The sequence below is a fragment of the Mobula hypostoma genome, chromosome 6 (genome assembly GCF_963921235.1).
Source record: "Mobula hypostoma chromosome 6, sMobHyp1.1, whole genome shotgun sequence".
In the NCBI taxonomy this organism is placed as follows: Eukaryota; Metazoa; Chordata; class Chondrichthyes; order Myliobatiformes; family Myliobatidae; genus Mobula; species Mobula hypostoma.
Genome location: NC_086102.1, coordinates 118,208,755 through 118,229,737, shown reverse-complemented (window position 1 = coordinate 118,229,737; position 20,983 = coordinate 118,208,755). Strand labels below are relative to the sequence as shown.

The 20,983-nt window shown below is 43.1% G+C and overlaps 1 protein-coding gene across 1 annotated transcript in view; it reads left to right on the top strand.

Moving 5' to 3' along the window:
• The first annotated feature begins 448 nt into the window (after positions 1-448).
• The window catches only part of LOC134348749 (trichohyalin-like), a 143,189-nt gene continuing 122,654 nt past the window's right edge, over positions 449-20,983 (top strand). Inside the window, exons 1-2 of the mRNA XM_063052551.1 lie at positions 449-589; positions 5,276-5,368. Coding sequence (XP_062908621.1) covers positions 5,279-5,368 — 90 coding nt within the window. The 5' untranslated portion in view covers positions 449-589; positions 5,276-5,278. The remainder of the gene's footprint in view (positions 590-5,275; positions 5,369-20,983) is intronic.

Below are 20,983 nucleotides of genomic sequence, written 5' to 3'. Positions count from 1 at the left end.
TGGAAAAAAGTACAGTTCACATTTCAGACCAAGACTCTTCAAGAAAAAGTTCAGTAATTTTTATGTACATTGAGATGTATGTTATGTAGGCTACTTTATAAGGATTAATTTACAACGTACAGGGGATGATTCAGGGGAGGTTGGGTTCACTGAATATGTTTAAATACTGGATTAAAATACAGTACAGGATTGTGTTTTTAGAATATGTTGTAGCTAGATTAATTAATTATATCTGAGAATTTGATTCATATAGTTAATGGGGATCTTTCAATAAATATAAGTCTGCTAACTTAATATATTTCAATGCATCGAGGAAGTTTTTTTAAAGTGTTAATCAGTCAGATTTGCAGTTTCTGCTGGTCGCCGACATTTATTCGGGGGTTGGAGACAGCGCCTTTAAGCAGACAGGCCGACCCCGGAATATGTTGCAAACGGCGGTCAGGACTTCATCCGGAGCCGAGCCGAGCCGAGCCTTCAGAGGCGGCCGTGTGACAGCAACCAGTCCAGGGGGCAACGATCGTAGGCTATTGAACCGGTACTGGAGGGAGACAGCCTTCCGATAGGGACAAAGGGAAGGACACTGGAAGAGGTACATTGGAGAAGAATGGAGTGCGTGCCGAGAGAGACCGAGACTGTTTGAAATGGAGAGCAAGGAGAGACTTGCTACAGGAGAATACGGGCAGCGACATCGCATCAAATGGAGCCGGGCACAGTGTGGAGGCAGAGGGACAGTGATCAGATGGAGAGGGGCACAGTGTGTGTGTGGAGGGGAGATCAAATTGAGAGGGGCACAATGTGGAAGCAGAGAACCAGTGATCAAATGGAAAGGGGTACAGTGTGTGTGTGTGTGTGAGGGAAATCAGACGGAGAGGGGCATGGTGTGGGAGAGAGAGACTGATCAAACGGAGAGGGGCATAGTGTGGGGAGAGAGAGAGTCATCAAATAGGGATGGGTAAGTGTGGAGGGAGAGAGACATTGATCAGATAGAGAGGGAGCAAAGCTTTGTGGGTGAGATGTTCCAGCAAATTGAGAGGAGCATAGTGCTGGGGGAGGAGAGGAGAGAAGAGAGAGAGAGATTAAATGGAGAGGGGCATAGTGTGTGGGAAGAGAGAGAGAGAGAGAGAATCGATCAAATTTAGGGAGACATGATGAAATATAGTTTATGAAAGGAGAGTGTCAAAAGGATGGAGAGCAGTATAAGGAGAAGGATACTGCTCCAGATGGAGTGTCGATCTAGTGGAGCAAGCAGAGTTTGAAGAAAATTTAAAAAGAGATATTTCCAGACTGTGCGGAGCAGGGGGAAATATTAAATGAAAAGAGGAAGCTTGTGCAGACAAAGGTTATCAGAGAGGGGAAGCATATAGCAAAAGTCACAACGAAGATTAGAGTGGTTAAGTGTTTCAGTGGAGGGATCAGAATATGCAAAGAGACATGGTGAGGTTTAAGCAGAGATGCTGTTACAATGAAGAGGGACACAAAGTATCGAACATTGAAAGAATGTGGAGACAGTGTTTCCTGTAATAGGGGAGTCTAGTACCAGAGGGCACAGCCTCAGAATACAAGGACATTACTTTAGAACAGAGATGAGAAGGAATTTCTTTAGCCAGCGGGTGATGAATCTGTGGAATTCATTGCTGGAGATGGCCGTGAAGGTCAAATCATTGTGTATATTTAAAGCAGAGGTTGATAGGTTCTTGATTAATAAGGGCCTCAAAGGTAATTGGGAGAAGGCAGGAAAATGGGGTTGAAAGGGATAATGAATCAACCAAGATGGAATGGCAGAGTAGATGCGAAAGGCCAAATGGCCTAATTCTGCTCCTATGGTTTATTTAGTAGTGTCCCTGCATTTATTGACCCTCTTGTTGTAGTATTCCTTTCTCTTTCGATTCCTGTACTGTGTGATTAGTGAGACATTTGGATGTCCTAGTGCACGATAAGGAAGATGTTAATGCACTGGAAACCATTGAGAGAAGGTTTACCAGACTGATGCATGGACAACTGATACTTAACCGGGTTGCTTGAGAGGAAAGGAGGGATTGATGTGATTTTATTTGCTAGAAATGTGGAAAGAATGTTTCGATTTATGGAGCAAACTAGAGCTCGGGTCACCCACTAAGAGAGAGAAGTGCCTATAGGACTATTTTTCAAAGGGCAGAAGAAGCAGAACTTTTGAATATTTTTAAAACAAAGGTATATATATTCTTGATGAGCACTGGGAGTGGATAAGAATGCACAGATGACGTTATAGCCAGATTAGTTGTGATTTTCTGAAATTGGATTGAGGGGCTGCATGCCTACTGCTTCTAATTTTACCTTTGTATTTATCATTTCTTTCTTGGTACATAGTCTGTCTCTCTCCAGCTGAAAGTGTGGAGCAGAGGTTATCAAATGAAGAGGGGTAGAGGGCGAGAAGAGATGGCACTGTATGCAGAGAGAAAGAACGGTGTTGATTATCAAGGGGAGTGAGACAGAAACTAACAAATAGAGGAATAATTTAGGGGGAGACTGTCAAAATAATAATGGACAATGGGGAGACAGGTATTATCCAGTAGTAGATTACTCAATAACAATATCAAATAGTAAAGGGCATATTGTGCAGAAATGAGGCAGCTTATGAAGGGATGCTGTTGACATCAAGAGACAGAATCAAATGGGAAGGATGCAGTATAATGAGAGAGAAATATATCAGTGGAGAAGAGTGGATGGGGGAAGGGGGAGATGTATCACTTGGAGAAAGGCCAAGAGTAAATTTGTTTGATAACCAATTCAGTGGACCAAATACTAACATGTGGACTCTTTTTTTCCCTTTGTGTCCAATACAATCTCTCCATTCTGCTTTCTCTTCCATCTGAAGTACTTAATGTTCTCATGCGTGAAGGCCTGTCTATTTCACATGGAGTTTGAGGTTACTTTAAGACTTATATAAAATCAAGATAGGAAGCAAGGGAGGGAAGGATTGAGTGTGCATCAGAGGTTGAGAGACTGTCAGATGGAATGTGTTCCAGAGAATTAGTGTTGAAGGATGTATTGGAGAGAAGACTTTGTCCAAGTTGAAAGGGAGTATGCTAGATAAAATGTTATCCAGATGAAGTGAATACAATTAGGAGAGTTATTGCAAGTACTGAGGAAATATTAAGTATTAGTGAGAGGATAGAGCACCTGGGGAAAGATTGGAGGTGAAAAGGCACAGCCCATCAGGCAGGAAGAAATTACAGAGACAAATTAAATGGTGAGAAGAAGGTGAGATAGAGTATTAATGGTAAGGTGTGGGAGAGAAAGACTATAAGACATGGAAGCTGAATGAGGCCATTCAGCCCATCAAGTCTACTCCACCATTCCATTACTTATTGGAATTGGTTATTCCCCCCCTCCCCTACCCAATTTTCCTGCCTTCTCCCTGTAACCTTTGACTCCCTTTCCAATCAAGAACCTAGCAAGCTCTGCTTTAAGTATATTCAATGACTTGGCCCCCACAGTTCCCTGTGGCAATAAATTCCACAGATTCAGCCTCTAGCTAAAAAAATGACTCCCCATCACTGTCCTCTGTTCCGAGGCTGTGACTTCAGGTACTAGACTCCCCACTATAGGAAACATCCTCGCCATGTCTAGGCCTTTCAATATTTGATAGACTTTAATGAGATTCCCCACCTCATTCGTCTGAACTGCAGCGAGTACAGGCCCAGAGCCATCAAACGCTGGTCATTTATTAACCCTTTCATTCCTGGGATCATTTTTGTGAACCCCCTCTGGACTCTCTCCAAATTTAGCACATCCTTTCTTAGCTAAGGGGCTCAAAACTGCTTGCAGTACTCCGAGTTCTGTCTGCCTTTTAAGTCCTCGGCATTATGCCCTTGCCCCCAAGGGGATGGGAGTGAGGGTATCAGATGTACGAAGGGAGAAAAAGTCCATGAATGGGTGATGTGAGTAGCACTGGCACTCTGTGAGGTCATCTGCAAAATATCAGGAAGTTGGTGAAAAATTACTTCAAGATTTGTTGGGGAGCATTTCACATGGTAATATTTAACCTGTACTTTCCCAGTGAAAGTTGACTGCAGAGATGAAACTGCTATGTCATTGTTGGGGAGGCAAGTCAGTTCTTTAAGATCCTCCTATGGCAATTAGACTTAAGCAGCATAAGAGGCAGCCAGGGGTGTGGGAAGGGGATGTGTGATAGGCTGCTGTGTGGTAGGTTACATCTCCTCCCTCAACTATCATGATGAGTCGTTGTGCTGATCCAGGGAACACAGTCTTAGAACAGTGACAGCACAGAAGAAGGCCCTTCGGCTCCCAGTGTTATCCAAAAAACAATTAGATTAAAAATCAAATGGCTGTCTAATCTCTTCTGCCTACACAGAATCTATATCCTTCCATTTTCCTCACACTCATGTGCCTATCCAAATGTCTCTTAAAAGTCTTCAATTTTTTCTCCTCTACCACCGGGGCGGTGTATAGTCACCACTCTCTGTGTTTAAAAAAACTTACCACTCACATCTCCTTTGAAATTACCCCCTCTCAACTTAAATGTATGCACTTTGGTTTAGGCATTTGAACCCTTGGAAAAAGTTATTGTCTGTCTACTCTGTCTATGCCTCTCATAATCTCATAAACCTCTATCAGAGACAAAGAGATCCACAGTGCTGAGTTATTGCTATCTCTTAGCAGCCACATATGGACAGAAGAGGAGCATGGAAAAATAGGGCTGGCAGGGTCTGTGGGCAAATCTCCAATGTCATAGTGGGACTGTTTAATTTGAATGTCCTTCCTGACTTGGAAAGGTATCCCTCATGTTAATGTGGGTAATGAGTAGATTGTAAGATGCACGACAGATAAATGGCCAAATACACCAAGATGAAAAGTGCTTAGGCAGTTAATTATCTGTTGTTTGCTAATCCAAACGTGACTAAGATCTCATGTATGCAGGATGTTTTTTTTAAATGTGCAAATCAGTGATTTAAAAAAAATAAGCAAGTAAGTCTAATTTCTAGGCAAGAGTTTCAGTGGTGGTGGTGGAGAAGAAGGAGAGGAAGAGAGTATTGGTGAGAAAGCACTGGATCTACTGAAGGAGAGTGAAGACCTAGTGGGGTTATACTCTGTGACATCTCTAAATTGATTCTAGAATATGTAAGGAGCTACAGTAGTACTGTACATCTGGCTACTCGCCTGCTCATGGTTTATATTACCAACCTTGCTAATTTTCTGACATCTTAAAAAAAAATCAATCCAGGAGTTGTATCTTGCCTTATACTAGATTTTCTTTTTTTTTCAAATATTTCAGGATATGGGGACTCAAGGATCAGGCAGAAAGCGGATTGCCAATCGAGAGCGACTGTCTGCAGAGGATGATACTCTGAATCTGATTGCCAGGGAGGTAGGTTGCATCCTTCTCCTCTTGTGTTACTGACTTGGGGTATCAGTTTAAGGTTGGTTAACTGCACAATGCTCTTGGAAGGAGGGAACCATGTTTCTGCTAATGTCACTGTCACATTTGTATAGCAGACAATGTTACTATATGGTCCATAGTTTGATCAGCGATGCCACAGCAACATCTGCAGAAGCTCACAGAGCATCTGCCTCCTTGAGATCTGGCTTACTGCCTTGCATGTATCTCTCAGAAGGTCAAAAGCAGGCAGCTTCGTGTTTAGGTCAGGGATTAGGAGTTCCTTCTGGATTGTGTCCCATTCCACTGTTTCCTCATGTACTAAGTGGCCACATCCTAGGTTTTCTACAGACATCCATGAAGGTTTCTTGGAGACCACGTAGTGAAATTGGAAGCTTGTTGACCAAGGAGCCCATGGCTGTTTATAATGGATAATCTCCTCATGTCTTGCTTGGCACAATGAATGTCTGGAAGAGAATGTTAGCTAGTACTGTTGTTTTGATGTGAATTGATGCAGATTTTGGATTCAGCTGACAGATTGCATTGCAGAACTCAACTAGATATCCATGCATTTGGTACAAGAACTCAGAATAATGCGCAGTATTCAGCTGTTGTAAAAGCCATTGTCACTGCCACAGGGGTATTTCAACCCATTGTGGTGATCTTTTACAATGTTCACCTGACTCTCAAAAATGGTTATAGAAGGTCAAAGTTTCACTTTTTTGCTGGTGAAGGTGATATTGAGATGATGTTTGCCTTTTGATAGTTGTGAGATGATAAGACTTGGATCATTTGAGATTTAATTTCAGCCTCCAGTTGTACAAATTCACTGCCATTTTTGGCAGCTCTGGCATCAATATCTTTACTTGAGTGTGGTTAGTTCAATATGCAGATTTCCTTGTGGGTTAGGCTTGCCTCTCTTATAGCATAGCTTCTTCCATGTTCTACCTTTCCCCTGTAATTTATTTTTCCCCATGCTTGATCCATCCCATTTCTATCACTCGTAAGCTGGCAATTTATAGACAACAATTCACACACTAATCAGTTTGTCTTTGATGTAAGAGGAACACTTGGGGGAGGCGGGTAAACCCATGCGGTCACAGGGAGAACAGGCATGACTACCAGACAGCACTGGAGATCAGGACTGAACCAAAGCTGTGAGTTAGCATTTGTGGTAAGTATTGAAGGTAGCTTCAATACTTGGCTGTGGGAGGCAGTACTGTGTTGTCCCAAGTCTATTCGCTTCATCTCTGAAATAGACTTACCACCTGTTTATTGTTCAGAAGCCACTTTGAGCTCAATGTCAAACTCACTGGTGGAAGTCAGAGGAATTCCCTTTTCCCACAACCTTGCCTCCCTGTTTGTTGTAGCCACACAAACTCTCATCGAGAAACAATCTGATGTCCAAAAACCAGATACTTATAACCTAAGGAATCAGAACCAAGTTTATTATCATTGACATAAATTCAGTCCACTTTATTATGCACCTCATGTACCTAACAAAGTAGCCATTCAGTGTACGTTCTTGGTTTTCTGCTGCTGTAGCCCATTCATTTCAAGATTTGACATGCTGTGCATTCAGAGATGTTCTTCTTCACACTACTGTTGTAACGCATGGTTATTTGAATTACTGTCGCCTACCTGTAAATTCAGAACCTTAAATTCCTTTTTGTTACTATTCTTGGGCCCAGTGCATAAACGAAGAAAGCATGGCAGTGCCTCTACTTCCTTAGATTTGGCATGACATCTAAACCTTAGATAAACTAATATAGCTATGTAGTGGAAAGTATATTAACTGGCTACATCACAGCCTGGTATGGAAACACCAATGCCCTTGAATGGAAAATCCTACAAAAAATAGTGAATACAGTCCAGTCCATCATGGGTAAAGCCCTCCCCAAATTTTTAGCGCATCTACACAGAACAATGTTGCAGGAAAGCAGCATCCATCATCAGGGACCCCACCACCCAGAACATGCTCTCTTGTCACTGCTGCTATCAGGAAGAAGGTACAGGAGCCTTAGAACTCACACCACCAGGTTTAGAAACAATTACTACCCCTTAACCATCAGGCCTTTGAACCAAAGAGATAACTTCACTCAACTTTACTTACCCCATCACTGAACTGTTCCCACAACCAATGGACTCACTTTCAAAGACTCTTCATCTCAGGTTCTCGATATTTATTGCTTATTGATTTATTATTATTCTTTTTCTATAGCCATAGTTTGTTGTCTTTTGCACACCGGTTGAACCCCCAAGTTGGTGTGATCTTTTATTGATTCTTTTACAGTTATTATTCTAGATTTATTGAGTATGCCTGTGAGACAATGAATCTCAGGGTTGTATATGGTGACAGATATATCCTTTGATAATAAATTTACTTTGAACTTTGAATTTCCTGTTAGTTTGAGCCAGTCTAGCCATTCTCCTCTTACCTCTCTCATTTACAAGTCGTTTTCACCCACAGAACTCCCACTCATTGGATGTTTTTTTGTTTTTTGCACCATTCTCTGTAAACTGTAGAGACTGTTGTATGGTTAAAGTCACTTAGAACACATTTCTTCCCCATTCTTTTGTTTGGTTTAAACCTCAACTGAACGCCTCAACCATGTAGGCATGCTTTTATGTATTGAATTGCTGTCACATGATTGGCTATTTAGATATTGCCATTAACAAGCAGGCGTATGGGTGTACCTAAGGCTACGTCCACACTAGACTGGATAAATCTATAACTGAAGCTTTTTCTCTTCGTTTTGACCCTCCGTCCACACTGAAACGGCGTTTTCCTCTCCCGAAAATGGAGCTTTTCTAAAACACTCTGCGACTGTTTAAATCTGAAAACGCCAGTTGGCCGTTGTAGTGTGTACGGGGTAACCGGCTAATTTTAAAAACGCTGTCATGACGTGTCAGAATAAATGGTGGCAGCAGCGCGGCATTTCACTGTTTTCTTGAACGCAACCTCTAACACCACAACAACAATATCTGACAATAGATGTGTAACATCCTAATGTAACATTGTATGGAAATACAAGATAACACTGATGCAGACATGTTTTATACATTTAACAAGGTGCTTTATTAATGTATTGCTTGTGCAAACATTCAATAGATGCAATTGTCACTTTTGCCCAGTAACTCATTCTATTGCACATGTTAAATACAGCAAAATAATACACAAAGACATGGCAAAAGTAAAGGCAAACAACTGAGGTAACAGCAAATTTCACTTTTGCCCAGTAACAAGCCTTATTGCATTTAGTTGTAGCTGTCGTCCCTTTCATCGGTGAAGAGACTATGGCTGTAGGAAATGTTTCTGGACAAATGCGCACCAAGTCTTTCGTTTGGCAATTTCCTTTTAAGTTTTTCTAGTCTGTAACTGGACAACCACGCACCAAGTATACTGTTTCCTCTTCGCTTGTTTACTGTGTGTCCTGCACATGCCCAGTAGGAGGAGATTTGCCCAAATATCTGTTTTAATGTGGACAGAGGTATTTTCAAATTGGTGTGGACCCCTATCGTTTTTACGTGGAACTGGCGTTTTCAAGATTATTTAGTCTAGTGTGGACATAGCCTAATAAGGTTGCCTCTGAGTGTATGTCAAGAAATTTGTTGTTTTGCATCAGCAGTACAATGCAAAACATAAAAATTAAGTTACAAAATATAAATGGTGCAAAAGAGGAATAATGAGGTAGTGTTTATGGACCATTCAGAAATCTGATGGCAGAAGCTGTTCCTGAAACACTCAGCTTGGGTCTTCAGGCTTCTGAACTTCCTCCCCAATTATAATAATGAAAAAAGGACATGTCGCAGATACTGAGGATCCCAAATGATGGATGCTACCTTCTTAAGGCATCACCTCTTGAAGATGTCCTCAATGGGAGGGTGGGTTGTGTTCATTTTGGAACTGGTTGAGTCCATAATCCTCTGTAGCCTCTTTAAATCCTGCACATTGGAGCCTCCATACAAGACAATGATACAGTCAGTCAGAATATTGTCCACCGTACATCTGTAAAAATTTGTAACAATTTTTGGTGGTTGAAGTAGAGGTCCTCTGTTTGAACAGAGGGGAATCAATGGATTTAGGATTTCTAGGCAGTAGTGCCACGTCAACGGTAATTGAGAAAACTAGAAGTTTTTAATGTAGTATGTAACATGGATAGAAATTGGATGACTAACAAAGCATAGTTGAAGTTATTTTTGATTGGCTAGATGTAAGAGCCGTTACCTTAGTGATCTGTGCAAGGACCTCAATTTGTTTATATATAGGCATCAGTTAGTCTCATGAGACCATGGATTTGCGCCTTGGAAGTTTTCCAGGGCGCAGGCCTGGGCAAGGGTGTATGGAAGACCAGTAGTTGTCCATGCTGCAAGTCTCCCCTCTCCACGCCACTGATGTTGTCCAAGGGAAGGGCATTAGGACCCATGCAGCTTGGCACCAGTGTCGTCGCAGGGCAATGTGTGGTTAAGTGCCTTGATCAAGGACACACACACTGCCTCAGCCAAGGCTCGAACTAGCGACCTTCAAATCACTAGACAAACGCCTTAATCAGTTGGCCATGCGCCAACACGATTTGTTATAGTTTTATAAAAGATATGGATGTAGATACTGAAGGTATGTTTGATAAATTTGCTGATGACACAAAGGTAGATGTGGAAGAAGGCTTGGAAACAAAATAAGGAGGTTACAAAGGCTAAAGGTGGGTTATGTGAGCAGGCAAAGATCAGACAAATGGAGTATAATGTGGGAAAATATGAAATTGCCTGTTTTAGCAAACAGAAACACGCCTTCTAAATGGTGAGAGAATGAAGAGCTCTGAGATGTTGAGGAATATGTGCATGATTTCCAAAAGGCAAGTGTGCTGGTATAGCCAGAAATTAAGAAAGCAAATAGAATTTTATTTTTAAAGAACTGAAAACCAAAGTAGGGAGATAATGCTAGAGTTAAGTAGGGCAATGGTGATACCATATTTGGAGCTCTGTACAATATGAGTTTTCATATTTAAGATGTAAATGCATTGGATGTTCGGAGAAGATTTACTAGACATAGATTGTCATGTGACAGAGATTAGACAGGCCAGCTTCATATTCACAGGAGGTAAGAAGAATGAGAGGGAGCTTTTGTAAAATCCTGAGGGATCTTGAGGTGGATATGGAGAGTAGGAGAATGTAGAACCAGCGATCACTGTTTAAGAATCTGGAGAATTGTCCATTTAAGAATAAGATGTGATGAAATATTTTCTCTCTCTGTAGGTTTTGTCTTTGGAACTCTCTTCATAAAAGCGAAGTGGAAGCAGAGATTTTAAATATTTTTAGCATAAAGATAAGTAGATAAGCAAGGTGGAGTAGTTGGGAGTGCTGAGCTGAGGCTGCAGTCACCAGCATATTGAATGACAGAGCAGACTTGAGGACCCTAATGACCTACTGTGTCCTTTGTCCTGTGCTTCTGGGTCCGCATCTGATAAGCGTGCAGGTGGCAAACCACGGGCAATTGCATCTGTCCTGTTGGTGTCGCTGACAGAATTGGCAGGCACAGGCAGTGAGGAGATGTACAAGATGAACTTTACTACCAGCCTCATTCCAGTGTGACCACAAACTCTCAGTCAGGTAACATCTATGAATAGAAGTTCTTTTTGACATTCACTTAAGAAATGTGTGTTTGAATCTCCAAGAGACAGTGGTTTCAGTGATGCCCAGTGCTTTGAATACATTTATATAGAATTATAAACAAGAGAGGTCAGGCTGGGCAATCATGGCCAGAAACAGCTGGCAGAAGACCATTAAGTACATGTGAATGATGCACATCTAAAACTAAAATATAACATGTTGGAAACAATAACAAGTCAGTCAGCAGCTGTAAACAGAAAATGCTAATTAAGGTTTTGGATATATCCTTCCTCAGAACTGAGAACACACAAAATCACACTTGGGTGACCTAAATCATGAAGGTCAATGTTATTTAAAACTGAAATCAAGCACACTTCCCTCAAAGCATTTGGTCAAGCGCCTTAACATGAGGCTGGAAATCTGGAGCAACGCACACAGAATGCTGGAAAAAACTCAGCAGGTCAGGTAGCATCTGTGGAAATAAGCAGGCAGCATGTTGGGCTGAAACCCTTCATCAGGATTGGAAAAGAAGGGTGAAGAAACCAGAATAAGAAGTTGGGCGGAGGGGAAGCAGAACCAGCTTGGAGGTGATAGGAAAAGCCAGGTGGGTAGGGGAGGGGGAATGAGGTAAGAAGCTGGGAGGTGATGGGTGGAAAAGATAAAGGGCTGGAGAAGAAGGAATCTGACAGAAGGAATGCCTCCTGAGGAAGATGATAAGCAGGTGAGGAGAAGAGAAGAGGTAAGAAGGAGGCCAGAGTGGGGAATGGAAAAAGAGGGAAGGGGAGGGGTAAACATTAGTGGAAGTTGGAGAAATCAATGTTCATGCCATCAGGGTGGAGGGTACCCAGACAGAAAATGAGGTGTTGCTCCTCCAACCTGAGAATTGCCTCATCATGGCAGTAGTGGAGGCCATGGACCTTCACCATTCCCTATCTCCTTTCCCCTCTCTCACCTTATCTCCTTGCCTGCCCATTGCCCCCTTCTGATGCTCCTCCCTCCTTGGCCCTCTGTCCTCTCCTATTAGATTCCCCCTTCTCCAGTCCTGTATCTCTTTCACCAATCAACTTCCCAGCTCTTTACCACCCCTCCCTCTCCAGGTTTCACCTATCATCTTGTGTTTCTCCCTCCCCTCCCCCCCCCCACCTTTTAAATCTACTCCTCATCTTATTTTCTCCAGTCCTGCTGAAGGATCTCAGCCTGAAATGTCGTCTGTACTCTTTTCCATAGATGCTGCCTGGCCTGCTGAGCTCCTCCAGCATTTTGTGTTATTTCCAGCATCTGCAGATTTCGTTTAATGGCAGAATGGGAATGGAGATTGGAATTAAAATGTGTGGCTAAAGGGAAATCCTGCTTCTTGTGAATGGAGTGAAGGTGCTCAACAAAGTGATCTCCCTTTCTATGTTGGGTGTAGAGCAGGCCGTTTTGGGGGTACCTGATATAATAGATGACCCCAACAGATACACCAGGTGAAATGTTGCTTCACCTAGAAGGTCTGTTTGGGGCCCTGAATGGAGGGGAGGGAGAGCATGGATGAATAAGTGTCAAGAAGGAGATTAGTGGGGAGAGATGAGTGGACAAGGGATTCAAGGAAGGAGTGATCTCTGTGGGAAGTGGAGAGTACGGGATGGAGTTAAAGATGTGTTTGGTAGTAGGGTCCCTTTGAAGGTGGTGGAAGTTGCAGAGAACGATGTGCTGGATGCGGAGGATCATTGGGTTGTAGCTAAGATCAAAAGGAACTAACTCTATTAAATTTGCAGGAAGATGGGGTGAGTTCAGATGTCCAGGAAATGGAGAAGATGCAGGTGAGAGCAGCATCTATGATGAAGGAAGGGAAACCCCATTCTTTGAAGAAGGAGGACATCTCTAATGTTCTGGAAAGGAAAGCCTCATCCTTGGAACAGATGTGGTAGAGGCAAAAGAATTAAGAAAAGGGAATGACATTTTTACAGGACATAGAGTAGGAAGATAGGAGACAGATGGTCAAGATAGCCGTGGGAGTCGGTTTATAAAAAATATCGTTAGACAGTTTGTCTCCAGAGATAGAGACAGAGAGATCGAGAAAGGGGAGAGAGATGTCAGAGATGGATCAAGTGAACTTAAGGGCAGGGTGGAAGTTGGAGGCAAAGTTGATGAAGTTGAAGTGCTCAGTGTGAGTGCATGAAGCAGCACCAATCCAGTCGTCATTATAGTGCAGAAAGAGTTGTGGAGCATTACTAGGGAAGGCTTGGAACATTATCTGTTCCATGTAGCCAATGTAAAGGCAGGCTTAACTAGGGCCTATGCAAGTGCTCATGGCTACATCTTGAGTTTGGAAAAGGTTGGTGGAGCCGAAAGAAAAATTGTTGAGTGTGAAGAACAGTTCGGTGGTGGTGGAGGGGAACTGGTCGGTTCTGTTGTTGAGAAAGAAGCGGAGAGCTTTAATGCCTTCTTGATGGACCTTAGAAGTGTATAGGGACTGGACATTCATGGTGAAAATGAGGTGATCAGGGCCAGGGAATTGAAGGTTGTTGAGGAGATTGCGACCATGTGAAGTGTTGCTTATGTAAGTGGGAAGGGACTGAACCAAGTGTGAAGTGATACACCTGTCCATTCATCTCCTTCCTCATCTCCATTCAGGACCCCAAACAGTCCTTCCAGGTGAGGTGAACCAATTTGGCCATTCTCCTCTGACCCTCTATTAACAAGGCGTTTTCGCCCAAGGAACTGCTGCTCATTGGGTGTTCTTTGTTTTTTGCACCATTTTCTATAAATTGTACCGTCTCCACCATTTCTTTATATTCATCAGCTGCACGGAGAAGGGGAGTCTGCTGCATGGGCAATGGCTTGGTCGCCACACCATACTGCCCTGACTTGCATATCACGTAGACAGCTAGGACGCAATATCAATGGTCAACCCCAACCAACGGAGGGTTTCCTCTATAAACTCTAGAGACTACTATACAAGAAAATCACAAGAGATCAGCAGTTCCTGAGATACTCGAACCACCCCATCTGGCACCAACAATCATTCCACCGTCAAAGTCACTTAGATCACATTTCTTCCCCAGTCTGATATTTGGAATGAAAACAGCTGAACCTTTTGACCATGTCTGCATGCTTTTATGCATTGACTGGCTGAACTGCACATTAATGACTGATTAGATATTTGCATTAATAAATGGTGTACAGGTGTACCTCATAAAGTGGCCACTGTGTAATTTTAATAAAAAGTATTAAAACACTGTTTACATCAAGTTCAGGTTTATTGTCATCTCACTTTTCTGCCAAACGAAACAACATTCCTCCAGACCACAGTGCACCCACACAACATATATCACATACAGCACATAAACCAAAATATTATACTACAAATAGGTAAGTAAAATATAATTCAAAATGTATGTAGTAAAGATCAGCACAGATAAACAGTTAACAGTCCAGTAAACAGCCCGCTATCCTGATGACGAGACCTCCATGGTGGCAGAGTATTCATTAGTCTCACAGCCTGAGGGAAGAAGCCCAGTCTGACAGCCCTAGTCCTGATGCTTGTGTACCTCCTTCCTGACGGTAGTGGGTGAAAGAGATTGTGGGATGGGTTGTATGGATTCTCAGTGCTTTGGGCCCTCTGTCTGCACTTCTGATAAGTGTCACAAACGGGGGAGGTGGAGGAACCCTGATGATAGTTTTGGCAATTTTGTCTGTCTTCTGTAGGGTCTTGCGGTCCGATGCCTTGCAGCTTCTGTACTGCAATGAGGTAGACAGACTGGATGGTCTTGATGGTACTCCTGTAGAAAGTTGTTAGAATGGGGGTGGGGAGCCTTTGCACATTTCAATCTTCTCAGAAAGTGTAGATGCTGTTGTGTCTTCTTGACCAGTGAGGAGGTGTTGTGGGTCCAAGTGAGACCAAGTGCACACCAAGGAACTTTGTGCTCTTCACTCTCTCCGTGTCAGAGCCATTGATGTGCATTGGAGAGTGGGTGACCTGTGCCTTCCTGAAATCCAGAATCGTCTCTTTGATCTTGTCCACGTTAAGACTCGGGTTGTTGTTCCCACACCATTGGACAAGCCTCTTTACCTTCTCTCCGTATGCCGGCTCATCATTGTTGCTGATGAGACCAACCACTCAGGTGTTATCGATGAACTTGATGATGTGGTTTGCACTGAATCTGACAGTGCAGTCATTGAGTCATCAGCATGAACAGCAGCGGACTGAGCACACAGCCCCCTGAATATACTCCAGCCCGTGCTTTCGAAGCAGTCCTGTAGCACCGAGATCTCTCTGTGAACTGGTTTGACTGTTTTAACCAGAGGTCTGGATACACTGGGATTAGCAAAGTGGAGATGTGGTCTGAGTATCCGAGGTGAGGGTGGTGTGTAGCCTGTGGACTCCATGGACATTGTTATAAACCAGGTCTAATATGTTCTCTCCTCTGGTTGCGAAGTTGACATGCTGGTAGTATTTTGACAGGATTGCTTTTAAGTTTGCATGACTGAAGTCACCCAGCACCATTGTAGAGGTCCTGCACCACTTCCCTAGCACTAGCATGGGCGGCGGGAGGGCGGGAATGTAACAGCATCAATCACAATGGCAGTGAACTCCCTCAGTAAGTAGAAGGGTCTGTACGTCACCATTTTAAAACTCTGCGGTGAGCAATGGGCCATTACTACCATGGTGCTCGCACACACAAATAACTGGTGTCTACTACAGTAGCTGTAGTAGACATCAGTTATCATTTACACAATATGAAAAAAATACATAAATTATCTGGAAATGATTGCAATTCTTTCATGGATTGCATATGGTTGTTGAATGTGCACATAATGTGACCTGGCGCAGGTTTGAAGACCAGTTTCACCAGTCTGACCGCCGCGGCTGCACTGCAATCTCAGGTCTGCGCCCAGTATGCAGATCACAGCCGAGGACCTCAAAGCCAAAGTTCAGATTTGTGCTGGAACCTTAAGTGGCGCAGTTCACTTCAGAGCAGCAAGACCTCTGAGGTGGTGCAATCACAGCTGAAGTTCCTCTGTTGAGTTTGTTCCACAGATGTGCTAGAAGCTGTGCTAAGTGATCAAATGTACTTCTTTTTGAACTTCTGGTGATTGCACCCCCCCCCCCACCTCTCCTTCACCATTCCCCATTCCTGTTTCCCTCTCTCTCCTATCTCCTTACCTGCCCATCACCCCCCTCTGGTGCTCCTCCTCCTTCCCTTTCTTCCATGGTCTTCTGTCCTCTCCTATATCAGATTCACTCTTCTCCAGCTCTTTTCCTCTTTCACCTATCAACTTCCCAGCTCTTCACTTCACCTCTCACCCTCTCCTGGTTTCACCTTCACCTACCACCTTGTACTTCTTCCTCTCCTCCCCTCACCTTCTTGCTGTGATTTCTCATCTTTTTTTCCGGTCCTGATGAAGGGGTTTGGCCTGAAATGTCAACTGTTTACACTTTTCCATAGAAGCTGCCTGGCCTGCTGAGCTGCTCCAGCATTTTGTGTGTGTTAATTTTCTGTTTTTATGTTGGATTTCCATCACCTGCAGTTTTTTTGATTAAAGTGAAAAGCCATAAAGCTGAATCAAGCCCATCATCATCCAGTGCACCTCAGCACTCCCATGCTTTTGAATACATAGCAGTTGTGGTAGGCTGATAGTTAGATGTAGGCACTCTGGTTGCCAAGAGCATCTGTATACCTCCAGCTGTCATTTTGGTGAAACCAGCTCCTCCATTTGTGTATATTACTTTGATTTCCAGCATCTGCAGATTTTCTCTTGTTTGTGATAAAAACAGAAAATTCTAGAAAAATTGAGCAGCTCAGACAAAGTCTGTGGAAGGAGAAACTGAGTTCACGTTTCTGGTTGAAGACCCTTGGCCAGGACAGGGGAAGAGAGAAAATGGGTTTGAATCACATTGCAGAGAGAATGGTGAGGGATGGATAAAACAAAGGGAAAATCTCGGATTGGGTGAAGCCCAAGTGTCCATGGAATAAACAGTAGATGAAGTTATCTGGTTGGTAGACTAAAAAGACAAAGGAGCAGAATTAGGCCATTTGACCCATTGAGTCTGTACTGTCATTCCATCATGGCTGACTTATTATCCCTCTCACCCCCATTCTCCTGCCTTCTCCTAACTTTTGACGACCTTACTAATCAAGAATCTATCAACCTCTGCTTTAAATATACCCAATGAATGGAGGGAGTTCGGGTGGAAAAACTTGATAAGATATTTTATTACACCCTCTCAGAAATCCCATTATGATAGTAACCCCCCCTGCTTGCTGGAGAAATTGTGGAAATCGAAATGCAAACCATTATCATATTTTCTGGGATTGCCCCGTTATCAAAGACTATTGGAGTGGGATACATAATGCCCTACAAGACATCTTTAAATGTGAAATACCCTTAGAGAGTAAGACCATATATTTTGGGTATATACCTCAAGAATGGTTGAAAAGAGATAAATATTTAATAAATGTACTGCTGGTGGCTGGTAAAAAGACCCTTACCAGGAAATGGTTATCTCAGGAGATCCCAAATTTAAATGTATGGATGGAAATTACAATGGACATTTACAAAATGGAAAAGATAACAGCATCTGTTAATCATAAGTTGGAACAATTTTATTCATACTGGAAAAAAATGATTTAACTACATAACACCTCAAAGGCCTGATTTTATTCTCACAAGTCAATGAATATGTTGTAAAAAAAAAGATCATTCCCTACTCTGTACATAGTTTTCTTCTTTCGATTGTTCCTTTTTTCTTCTCCTTTCTATAAGTGTATACCTCAGATAAATATTATGTGGAGATTTGTGACAAATATGATTATATGATATATATGTACAGTATCTGAAATACATCTTATGGAAATGTTTGATGAAATTCAATAAAAAATAAATTACAAAAAAATATATACCCAATGACTTTGCCTCCAGAGCCTTCTGAGACAATGAATTCTACCGTTCACCACACTCTGGCTAAAGGTATCACTCCTCATCTCTGTTCTCAAGGGATGTCCTTCTATTCTGAGGCTGTGTCCTCTGGTCCTATAGAAAACATCCTCTCCGCACTCCCATTTGAAAGATAATAGACTTCTCTATTTGATTTATATTTTAGACAATTCCACTGTTGCCAATAGTCAGGTGGTCCTGCCCAAAATGGACCTTCATTGACCTCGTAAGAAGGAGAGCAGCTGATTGGCCCATTGGTCCCTCTAGTCTCAGTATAACGTTAGACACAGGAGAGAGGGGGAAATTTGACAGGAGACTCAGCCACATGTGGATGAGCAACAAATTGCTTGCTACCTGACTGAGCCATAATGGAACAGATCTCGGCAGGTGAGGAAGGGGGAAGGCCTGCAGAGTGAGGCAGGCGGGGTTAGTCCTGTTCAGGGCTGTGGGTCTGTGAGATTTGTTTGGATCAACAAAAGCAGCATGAGTCATAGAGTCATGAAAACTGGAGCACAGAAACAGGCCCTTCGGCCAATCCAGTTCATGTTCTGCCTAGTTCCATCAGCCTGCACCTGGACCGTAGCCCTCCATACATCTCCCATCCATGTAGTTATCCAAGTGTCTCTCAAATGTTGAAATTGAACCTACATCCACCACTTCCTCTGGCAGCTTGTTCCACACACTCACCACCTTCTGATGGAAGAAGTTCCCGCTCATGTTCTCCTTAAATATTTCACCTTTCACCCATAATCCCTAGTTCTAGTCTCATTCAACGTCAATGGAAAAAGCCTGTCTGCAATTGCCCTGTCTAAACTACTCATAATTTTGTCATCCTCTATCAAATTTCCTCTTGTTCTCCTATGTTCTAGTTTGCCGATCTGAGGTGAAACCCAAGAGTTGACTAACCGCTGCAGGTCACCAATAGGTAGTTGTAGAAGGACTCCTCGTTTTCTTGGCAGGTCAGCCCAACTGTTTTCAGAACAATGCTGCTACACAGTGCTGGCTCGAATATAACTGTGTCTGGCCGGGGTGTCCGCATTCTTGGTAATATAGTCACACCCTAGCAAACAGACATTGTGTCACTTGAAATGTATGGCTATTTTTGGATGAAGATTTGCCTGAGTAATACTCTGTGGGTGTGTGGGAGCTGGGCTGAAGCCCAGTTCAGAGGCATCAGTGGGTTAAAAGCTGCCCTGGCAGCAAGGGAAGGAAGTGAACTGTGCGTCGTGCATAAAATGCTTAGTTTAACTGTGTTACTTCATTGTTTTATTCTGCATTGTATGATGCAGTGCCAAATCTGCAGGGATTTGGCAAGGCACTTGTGATCAAGCTGTCCTTTATCTGGAAGTGTTTACTACCATAGGGGGATTGGAATAAATCCCAATTAACAATGCTCATTGCATTGTTATTCCTGCCTCTCCTAATAGTTCTAATGACTATGGCGATTGTCATCTTGTCTTGGTGGACAAATTTGTAAGCTCCTGAGATCTTGAGAGCAAAGCCATCTGGAGTTTAGCGTCACCCATGACGGTAAGGTCAAGGGGCAAGTTCCAGCTAAAGAGTGGTTCAACCAAGACCTCAATGGCGGAGCTGGCAGAAGATGGTGACACATCATAAAGGCAGTGAAGGTGGAGCAAGGCCGTATCACTGAAGGGTCCCCAGTTGTCTTGAACTCAATCTGTCAAAGACTGTTCAGTGGCTGTTGTGGCTCAGCCTCCCTACATAATATAAATTCACATACAGGCGTTCTCCATTAAGGGAATTACCCTTTAGCAGAATGACATACTCGACTGAGTGATCACACTAATGGCTGTGGCGATCACTTCCTCCATCATTTTCTATGAGTTCCTCCATCTATTTGTTCCTTGCCTCTTTCCATAATTTTAGCTCTCCCCCTTTCCGCCTTTCTCCCTCTCTCTCATCATTTTCACTCCTTTACCTTTTGCAGAGTGAAAGACTAAAAATTGTGGGAAGAGAAAGGAAGCAGACAGAGGGAGAACCTTGAAGCGTGAGGTAGAGTGGAGCAGAGTCACACTACAGTCTGAGGGAGGATGAAACAAGAGGCACAAGTGCAAGGCCCACACAACATGAGGCTTAGTGTGGGCCTACTGCTTCCACAATGGGAGGAATCTGAGGAAACAATGCATATTGTAAAAGTTATTTGCAGTCTTTGGGAGCAGCAGCAGAAGTTCTTGGCCTTGTCTCTATATTTAGCAGACTCGAGTGCCGCAATACTGAAGGCTGCTTTGCTCTGTTTGTGACTCAGCCCAGTTCTCCAGGCAGCTGTTGAGAAACGGACTGTACGTTTGTTTTTGGACCTATAGACTCAACCCACTGTTTTTTTTAAACCAGGTTGCCAAGAAACAAAGGAAGTGCCGTTTCCTGACCTGACGTCTTGAGCTGAGCATTGTGACAGGAACTGGTAGATTTTGCAGTCCCCTGTGAAGGGAAATCAGTTAACTAAACCTCTCATTGTCAAGGGTTCTGCTTATTCTAGAAATAGTCCCTGAGTTTCATTGGGATGCAGAAATCATTCAGCAATCAGTTCAGTAAGATTTGGGAAGGTAGAGAGATGGGAATTAGCACTTAGGGTAGGTTATTTAACCTAGTTGTGGCGTGGTCCCAAGGATGAAGTGAAGGCTTGGGCCTTCCCAGCAGTTATTCTGTACATTAAAGTTAGGCATACATGTCCATAATGTGTACCAGCCAGAAATTCAACCCTAGTTAGTCACACTAGCATCATCTGTACCTCCCTCTGCAATTGGATCTTCAACTTCCTAACCGGAAGACCACAATCTGTGCGGATTGGTGATAACATATCCTCCTAGCTGATGATCAACACTGATGCAGTGTTGATTGGGTGTGTGCTTAGTCCACTGCTCTACTCTCTGTATACCCGTGACTGTGTGGCTAGGCATAGCTCAAGTACCATCTATAAATTTGCTGATGATACAACCATTGTTGGTAGAATCTCAGGTGGTGACGAGAGGTCATACAGGAGTGAGATATGCCAACTAGTGGAGTGGTGCCACAGCAGCAACCTGGCACTCAACATCAGTAAGATGAAAGAGCTGATCG